This window comes from Erythrolamprus reginae, chromosome 1, assembly GCF_031021105.1.
Source record: "Erythrolamprus reginae isolate rEryReg1 chromosome 1, rEryReg1.hap1, whole genome shotgun sequence".
In the NCBI taxonomy this organism is placed as follows: Eukaryota; Metazoa; Chordata; class Lepidosauria; order Squamata; family Dipsadidae; genus Erythrolamprus; species Erythrolamprus reginae.
The window spans coordinates 153,198,979-153,208,126 of record NC_091950.1 but is presented as its reverse complement, the minus strand read 5'-3'; the positions used below and the strand labels follow the sequence as shown (position 1 = coordinate 153,208,126).

The 9,148-nt window shown below is 44.7% G+C and overlaps 1 protein-coding gene across 1 annotated transcript in view; it reads left to right on the top strand.

Annotated features, from left to right (window-relative positions):
* The first annotated feature begins 456 nt into the window (after positions 1–456).
* Positions 457–9,148, top strand: part of GYPC (glycophorin C (Gerbich blood group)) — a 64,228-nt gene continuing 55,536 nt past the window's right edge. The window contains exon 1 of the mRNA XM_070729976.1: positions 457–738. Within this exon, the coding sequence (XP_070586077.1) occupies positions 702–738 (37 nt within the window). The 5' untranslated portion in view covers positions 457–701. The remainder of the gene's footprint in view (positions 739–9,148) is intronic.

The window sequence follows — 9,148 nt, the reverse complement described above, 5'->3', positions numbered from 1 at the left end:
TAACATGTTGTAAGCTGCCCTGAGTCTAAGGAGAAGGGCGGCATAAAAATCGAATAAATAAATAAAAATAAATATATAGTATACATAGGATAGTTCCCTTAAAATCTTGTAAAAGAAGTATTCTACACATTATTATTGATTTATTACTGAGACTAAACATTTTAGTTGGTTTCAAGGCCATCTCAAGACTTTACAACAAGCTAGAAAGTCAAAGGAGGATCTTCTCATCTCCTGCTCCATTTTTAAAGTTTTTCTACTGCTTCTTTTCTAAGGGTTTTTTTTTAAGTTTTAGAAAGATTACAAAACTCTGCAAAACCTGTTGTTGTAGAGGCAAAAGAACAATGAAAACTGTATCCCTTGCTAAAGATGGAAATATCCCACAGTAAATATTGGCAGAAGAGGAAGACTGCCTATTTTTTTAAAAAAATAAAGTAAAAAAAAGAGAAGCTGGGGCTTATCTAAAAAAGCCAGGCTCCTCCCCTTTTCATGCAAGCTGAATGCGCTGTTTCCTTTTCCAGTGGTAAATGGTCAAGAACCATGCTGGAAGCATCTGAACAAGCGAGGCTTTCTCCCGTTTGCTTCCCCGGTCTTTGCTACAACTTTGCTTCACTCATCTTTGGACGTGGATAGGGAAGCACACAGTCTGTGCAAAAAAAAAAAAAAAAGCAAGCAAGGGGAGAGCATTTCTGAATGCTTACAGGATGACTTTCCTTAATAGTACAACCACCTCTGCTCCGCGTGAGTACTCAAACAGTCCTCCTTCTGTGTAAAATGACAAACGTACAACTCTTAACGCTTCGTGGGTTTAAAAAAAGAAGGGGTGGGGGAGGAAATCGCTGCCTTGCTCTCTCTTTTCTCTCTCTCTCTCTCTCAAAAAAAAAACTTTCTAAAGTAAGTTCTGGAAACTTTACTCCTCTCTTGCCTGCATTTGCCGAGTGTTGGTGGGTGTGAAAAAAAAGCAAGCTGCAGAAGCAGTGCATGCGTGCCTGGGATCAGGCAGGAATCCAACACTCGTTTGCAAAGATCAACATTTATTTTATTTGTTTTTTTCAACGGCTTAGCTGAAAGTGCAATTGAAAGGGGAGCTGAAAAGGAGCGATTAAAGGGTTAAATGTCCCTTTTCGCCAAAAGGTGGGGGAAACGCAGTTGTTTAACCGCGTTCTGCTTCTTCCTCTGTGCCTCCTTTGAGGTGTTAGCACCTTGCTCAAACACAGACAGGGAACTGTCTCTTGGTAACATGAGAGCCAAGCCCCAAACTGACGGTCTATATTTAGCCACAATGCATTTTTGTTTCCCGATCGTTTTTTATTCTTCTTTTATTCACAGCCAGTGAATGACAGCCGATTGAGGGGGGGGAAAGTGGGCGGGCGTGTTTCCTGTTTCCAGAATGTTATGTACTGTACTTCGTTAAAAAGTTATAAAGCAGGAACCGAGTTAGCCCAGGGAGATTCATGTGGGCGGTGAACCAACATTTGATCCTCAACCCGACCCTCAAACTGAGAAGTTAGGCCGAGATCATATTGCAAGCGAGAGAGGGAACTGGTTTCATAACGTTCGACGCCGTTAATATGTTGACCCGTAATATCAGGGACTGTGGCTTCTACAGAAGTACCTTACATCAAAATTAGGCCTTGCCTCCCGCTTTAAAACCAACATAAAAAAAATTAGCAGGGGAAGAGCAAATCCAAAACAGTGGAGACTGTATCTCTCGTTCCTGTCACGTGTTCAAGCCACAGACGGTTATCAAAGGGTTGCCAAGGTCTATGAGAGCAGACATATTAACATAAACTAATTGTTGTTGACTAAGTTTAGGCTTCATCCGAAGTTGTCCAATTGCCAAATGATGGGATGGCATTGAGACCTGTATCCTGCTTCAGTGGAAATGTGTAATAAACATGTTTTCCGGTTGCTAGGTGGAGTTTCAAGGGAAGGATGCAAGATATTTTGCTGCCTTCCCTCTTCTGTGATAAATATTTGCAAATGCACAGCTTTTGCAGTTATGCCTTTCAATTTTTTGCTAGCCCTCGCTCAATGGCTTTTATTTTGACTTACAAAAGTAAAATGCAAATAGTTGCTACTCTGTGATCCTTTGGGCGCATCCTAAATCAATTTATAAGCAATGGCACCATACTTCTAGAACTGTGTAAGTAACTGTGCAAGGTGTTACTTACACAACTGTGTGAGGAGTAAAAGGCAAAAAAGAAACAGGAAATGTGGGGGTTAAGAAGTGTTAGACCAGTGGTTCTCAACCTAGGAGTCGTGACCCCTTTGGGGGTCGAATGACCATTTCACAGGGGTTGCCTAAGACCATAGGAAAAGACAGATTTCCCATGATGTTAGAAACCTAAGCTTCTATTCTGGTGCCTTGGAACATATTTTTGCAATCAATGCTGGCCAATCAGGTGTTTACATTGGGGGTGTCCCTCTGACCTTCCTGCCAATCAGCTTAAAGCTCTGTTGGGAGAATTGGCACTAGACTTATGGTTGAGGGTCACCACAACATGAGGAACTGTATTAAGGGGTCGCGGCATTAAAAAGGTTGAGAACCACTGTGTTAGACAAAGTGTACCAATAGCCTCACCTTTGGCTTTGAATCCATCCATTACTCACTTAAAGTCCCATCTAAGATTTCCCCAAGAAATTCTTTCCAAAGTAATGTAGCCCATTAAAGAAAGCAATTGGTTCAACTATCTACTGAAAATAGAGATTTTACTTGATTGGGGGGAAAGAAGTTTCCTTTGTTAGGTGGGACTTTAATGGTAGCAGAGCTACCAGTAATACAAAATTACAGAGATACCATTGCTTAGGAGAGATCAATGACCCAGTGACTTCTATTGGATTTGCTCTTATTTTGCAGTGTTTCATTATAGCAGATTGAAATCCAAAGTAAATTGGATTGCACATTTATTGGAATCAAAAAAATCTATTGGATTTCACCTTTTCAATAATTGTCGATGTAGCTATCAAAAGGTTATATGGTATGTGTGCAAAATAATTCCCATGGGGTTTGGATTGAGTAAGAAAAAAGTATACAGTACACAGGCTTTCTTTTAATGTAAGAAGGCAGAAAGCATCCCCCTTAACACCTGAATTTCAAAGCTTGCAGCTCTGCCTGACAATATCAGCTGATATCACCCTTCAGGCATAGCTTTTTTGTACTCTTAAAGCAGCAGTGTCAGCACCAGGTTTGAAGAGAATCTAGCTAAGCTTCCTTATTTCCCCTTCACCCCTTCCTGATTTATGCGGACTTCCTGAACTTTGAGCAGAAAATGTTATTTATTTATTTATTTGTTTGTTTGTTTATTTGTTGAATTTATATGCCGCCCTTCTCGGAGGACTTGGGGCAGCTTATAACATATAAAAAACAATATAAACATCCTAATCCAATTAATTTAACTAATTACCGTATTTTTCGCTCCATAAGACGCAGTTTTTTTCCTCCCAAAGTAGGATGAAAAATCAGCGGCGTCTTATGGAGCGAAGATGCAGGCAGGGAGGGGGGGAGGCGCTGAAGCAGAGGGGGGGGCGGCGATATACAGTAGAACTCCCCTGCGGGGAGTCCAGCGCTGCCTGAGCTGTGAAGATAAGGGCCAGGGAAAAGGGAGCCAGGCTGCTTTATCTTTCCTGGGGGAGCGGGCGGGAAGGGCGAAGCCTCTAGGCTAATCTTTGCGGGTGGAAAGCGTGGGATCAGGCAGGGCGTAAGGCGGAAAGCCTCATTTTTTTGAGGGGAAAAGACGTCGGCTGAGGGGTGCCCGGTGCTTCCCGGCGAGGAGGAGGAGGAGCTGGGCTCCAGAGGGGCGCACAGGGAAGGGCTTGAGCCGCCGCCTTCTCCTTTCCTGCTGCGTCGGTGGCTTCCCTCGCAAAAGGCTGCGCCCGGTGCCGGCTGTTTGCCCCGCGGCTCTCTCGCCTCAGCGAGGGATAAGCAGCACGCGAGGCTGCGGCGAGAAACAGCAGCAGGAAAGGAGAAGGCGGCGGCTCAAGCCCTTCCCCGTGCGCCCCTCCGGAGCCCAGCTCCTCCTCCTCTTCGCCGGGAAGCACCGGGCACCCCTCAGCCGACGTCTTTTCCCCTCAAAAAAATGAGGCTTTCCGCCTTACGCCGAAGAGGAGGAGGAGCTGGGCTCCGGAGGGGCGCACAGGGAAGGGCTTGAGCCGCCGCCTTCTCCTTTCCTGCTGCTGTTTCTCGCCGCAGCCTCGCGTGCTGCTTATCCCGAGAGCCGCGGGGCAAACAGCCGGCACCGGGCGCAGCCTTTTGTGAGGGAAGCCACCGACGCAGCAGGAAAGGAGAAGGCGGTGGCTCAAGCCCTTCCCTGTGTGCCCCTCCGGAGCCCAGCTCCTCCTCCTCCTCGCCGGGAAGCACCGGGCACTACTCAAAAAAATGGGCAGCACTACCGCCGCCGCCGCCGCCGCAGGGAGAGGCGGGCATGTGGGCTGGTGGCATTGGCCTTGGTGAAAAGTCCGGGAGCAGCTCCAGCGACTCCCCTCCCGTGGCTGCTGTTGAGGCGGCAGTGGCGTCCGCCTCCGGCGCGCGGCTCTCTCTCCATTCTTCTCTTTCCCCCTCTCGGGCGGACGCGGGGAGGTCTCGAAGACCCAAAACCCAGCCAGTCGCTCGCAGCCGGTCGGCGGAGAGATGCGGCAGCCAAGGGGAAGCGACAACAGCTGCTGCCGTTCTCACTTCAGTTGTTTTGGGTAACCTTATTAACTTTCCCTTCCCGCACTCCTCATGGCTGGGCGCTCTTGGCTTTCCCGCTTCCCAAGCTTGGCCACCGCAGCCAAGCAGAGCCTGAATGAGAGAGTATCCAGGCTTCGGTCACCAGCAGCCCAGCCCCCCACCTATTATGCCTCCTCTTCCTCCTCCCACGACGTATTTGGGAGATTAGCCCGTAAAGCTAACGCTCTCCGAGGAGAATGCAGCCTTCTCCTTTCTTTGGATTCTAAAATATTTAGAGCTATTTATTTGCTGTTGCTTGTTTGTATATTTTTCCAATTCCCCTAGGGCAGTGTTATTGTAATAAATATTTTAGCCTACTTTTTGGCTCAAAATATTTTTTTTCTATTTTCCTCCTCTAAAATCTAGGTGCGTCTTATCAGCAGGTGCGTCTTATAGAGCGAAAAATACGGTAGTCTAAAAAAACCCCCAATAGAATTGAAAATCAATCATTTCAATTCACACAACAACATACATTACATTTTGTAGGCCAGGGGACTAGAGTCTAATAGCCCCAAGCCTTGCGGCATAATTGAGTCTTTAGACTCTTGCGAAAGGCGAGGAGGGTGCGGGCAGTACAAATCTTGGGGGAAGCTGATTCCAGAAGGCTGGAGCTCCCACAGAGAAGGCTCTAACAGTGAGGTTTACGGAGGAGTGTTCTTCAGCTACCACGAAGGAACTGCCATTTGCCTTCCCCAATTCCTAAATAACAAATTTCTCCAGAAGAGAATTGGAACTGCAGGTGGTCCTTGATTTAAGGCCAGTTACTGAAGTTCCGGATTCTGAAAAAGTTATGAAGATCCAACATTTGCCCCACTCTCAGTCACAATGGCCACTTTTTTGGCCCTTGGCTGTTTGCAATGCCCCACGGTCACATGAAATTTTTGCCATACAACAGGGTTTACTTGCAGTGTTTGGCAAAAATCACCTCATAGCAAACAATAGGTTTGCTTAATGGCTGCCACATTCACTTTACAGCCAATGTGCTCGCTTAACAACTGCCCCATGAGTTGTAAAATTGCTTCTGGTCATGTGATCAACTTCATGGCATTAATTGGGGCTTCAATTACAGTCCTAACTCGATTTCCTGTCAAAAGATTTCTTCTTCAAGCTTTCTGATCTGAGCAATTCTTGACAGGAAGTGGGAAGGATCCTTGGAGTTTTGATAATTTTTGACCCCAAAAAAATCCATTTCACATATGGGCCCTTTCAAAATACTGTTTTCTCTTTTCCTCACCTCCATCCCCGCTTCTGATACAAGCTTCAGTATCTATAGAAAATCAAAATGCATCCCTTTAATCCTTCTACAGTGTCTTCTCCGCCTGCATGGCATTAACATTCTGCTAACGTACTAAATACGGAATATTGGGAGAGTCAGGCTCCTGGCTTACTTACAAAAATGTGCCACTGATAGGAGAAAATATGTCAAGGGTCCCTCTCATAGATTATTAGGTAAATCTGTCTATGCCAATATATAAAATAAAAATATGTTTCCCAGCATTTGTCAGGCCATGCCATGTACTGATGCTGTTCATCTTTGGAGTAATTATTCCAGCATCCATATAATTAGGTGCATCATAAAACTGCAAGCACACAAAAGAACAGCAGGTCATCTAATCCAAAGTTATCTAAAATTCAGCCCATTTCCATTTGAAGGTAACAGCCACCCCAGAATACAAGTAGTCCTCAACTTACAACAGTTTGTTGTGTGACTGTTTGAAGTTACAACGGCATAGAAAAAAGTGACTTGAATGTTTTTCACATTTACAGCTATTGCAACATTCCCACGGTTGCATTCGGACACTAGTTTCCGATTGGTCTCTGAATGCAATTTAAGGTGTTGGTTATTACCTATAAAAGCCGTATATGGCTTAGGACCAGATTATTTACAGGACTGTCTCTTGCCTTACATGTCCCAGTGACCGATCAGAGCCCAAAGAATTGACCTTCTCCAGGTTTGTTCAGCCAAGCAATTTCAGCTGCGGGCAAGGGACTTCTCTGTGGCAGCTCTGGTCCTCTGGAATCAATTTCCCTCCAGAAATTTGTATGGTCCCAGACTCCCAACCCTCCAGGCCTTCCGAAAGGACTTAAAAACATGGCTCTGCAAGTAGATCGGGGCAGTTGAGCATTATACTATGCTGCGGCCAGTAATGATGAACGAATGAAGTATGAATGTTTTGATATTAGGGTTTCAAAATTTGCATTTTTATTATTGTATTTTTATTGTTGTCTGCCATCCTGAGTCCATTAGGGGAAGGGCGGCCTATAAGTTTAAATAAATATGAATGTGAGAAATGTAAATTTTGCAACAAACCTTAATAGTCTTTACAATCAAAAGGCCAAGTACATTCATTTTGTTTAGTGTCAGAAATGTCACCATAACTGAAGGACTGCATCTAGAAAACAAACATAAGAACTGATGGTTTGCTTTTGGGAAAAGCATATTAGAAAAACTTTTCTCTGCTGGTGTTCCTTTTTTTAATGTCCTTGAGAGATTTTATGTCTTGTCTTGCATTAAGGAGGGGGGAGGGAAATAAAGAACGAACAAAAATGTTGACCTGGAGGCAATAAAGCTATATTCTTATGAAGTTTTTCATATGTTGGCTATCCCCAAAAGGCAATCCTTTAGGAGACATTTTTGTTCCAGTGGGTTTTAATACGCGTTTAGCTATTGGTTAGTTCTTTTTAAAAACACAAATATATAAAATTACTGCTGATAAAATTATTTGGAGGGACTTCTTGCCTCACAGTTTGGTCCTAGCAGTGTGATCACCAGGGTGCAAACAAAAGTTCAAATCAGCAACACATTTTGTTGTGAATTGCTTTTTTTTTTTTAAGAAACCCATATTATTGCAAGTTGCCTTGGAACTTTCATTTTGAAGCCAAAGACAATATATACATCTTTGAGAAATTTATGAGAAAACATTAAGAATTGCCTTCTTGGGTGGGACTTCAAGCCTATCCAAAAGGGCGCAGAGAGATGTGCACATAGGAATCCAAGGCTTTTGCTGCCCCTCATCTGGTAAAAATGAGCCCCTCTTAGTGGTGACGCTATGTCGGAGGCAGTCATGAAAAGTTCACTGAATGATATCCTACTGCCTCCCCCTCACTTCCCATTGCTTAAAGGGAGAAAAAAAAACCTCCCAATCACTTCCTGTCTCATGATAAACAGGAGAAACCAAGAATCCTTTTGCTTCCTTTCCTAAAAGGAAGGAAGGGAAGATACGTTTTCTCCCTGCCTGCCTGCTTATTTTCCTCCTTGAAAAATGAATAATTAGCTTGATCTTGTAGAAACAATGCCTGCCTTTTTGCTTGCCACCATTTCTCCTAATTTCCTGCAATGGAGAAAACAAGCTGTTTCAGTGGCTGTTTTTATAAGTAGGGAGGAAAAGAGAGAGAGGGAGGGAGGGGAGAGGGAGGAAAGAGAGAGAGGGAAGGGGGGAGGAAAGACTGATGTTGTACTGTTTTTTGGAAGGTTTCTGGCTGTGAGGACCTAATCCTGCAGCTTGTTATCTTGCCTCTGCAGTGCTATATTCTCATTCTCAGAAGAGCAGAGAAATACAAACCATTGTTGATAACAATGGAATGTGAATCTGGGTGTTTCATAACAAACAAAACATTTATAGTGTTATTGAACTGATGTTTCATTCTGATTAGGCAGTGTCATATGTATGGAAATATGATGTTTTTCATTTTAACTATGTTTACATTAAAATAAGAGTCTTCTCAGCTAGACGTTTGATGAGGCCACTTATTGAAAGCGTAGAGTTCATATGTTATAAAGGTTACCGTAAAACAGCAAATAATTTCAAATCGTTCTGTCATTCAAACACAGACAAAACGTTGGATAATGTGATCTAGGATCTACAACTGTTCGTTTTTTTTAAATAAATACAACATATCAATAGAAGAATCTCTCTGCAGGTTTTCTAAAAAAGGTTTCTGTCACTAGGTAGTCCTTATTTAGCAACCACAATTTAACATAGAATAGAATAAAATAGTACAGTAGAACCTCGACATACGAGCTGCTCTACTTACGAGGATTCCGAGATACGAGCTGGGAGGGGAGAGACATTTTTGCTCGACTCCCGAGCTCACATTCGGGATACGAGCGTTCCCCCCAGCGCTGCTTCGGAAGGCGCGATGGGAAGAAGGAAAGCGGCACGGTGGGCGGCCAGCGGCAGGAGGCGAGAGGTGCCTCTTCGATGTGCGCGGACCCCCCCCCACCCCCAGCAGAAGCCAAGGAGCCCCAGAGTGGGGCGGCAGGGGAGGCGACTGCCTCTCTGCTCGCCAAGTGCCACTCACCAAGTGCCTCTTCGCGTGCTCAATCTGCCGGAGAGCCTTCTGCTGCTAGCCGCCCGCCCTCTTTCACCCAGCGTCGCTTCGGAAGCCGCCGAACGCCGTCAGAGGGGCGCGATGCTTTACGAAGGCAAGCAGCAAAGC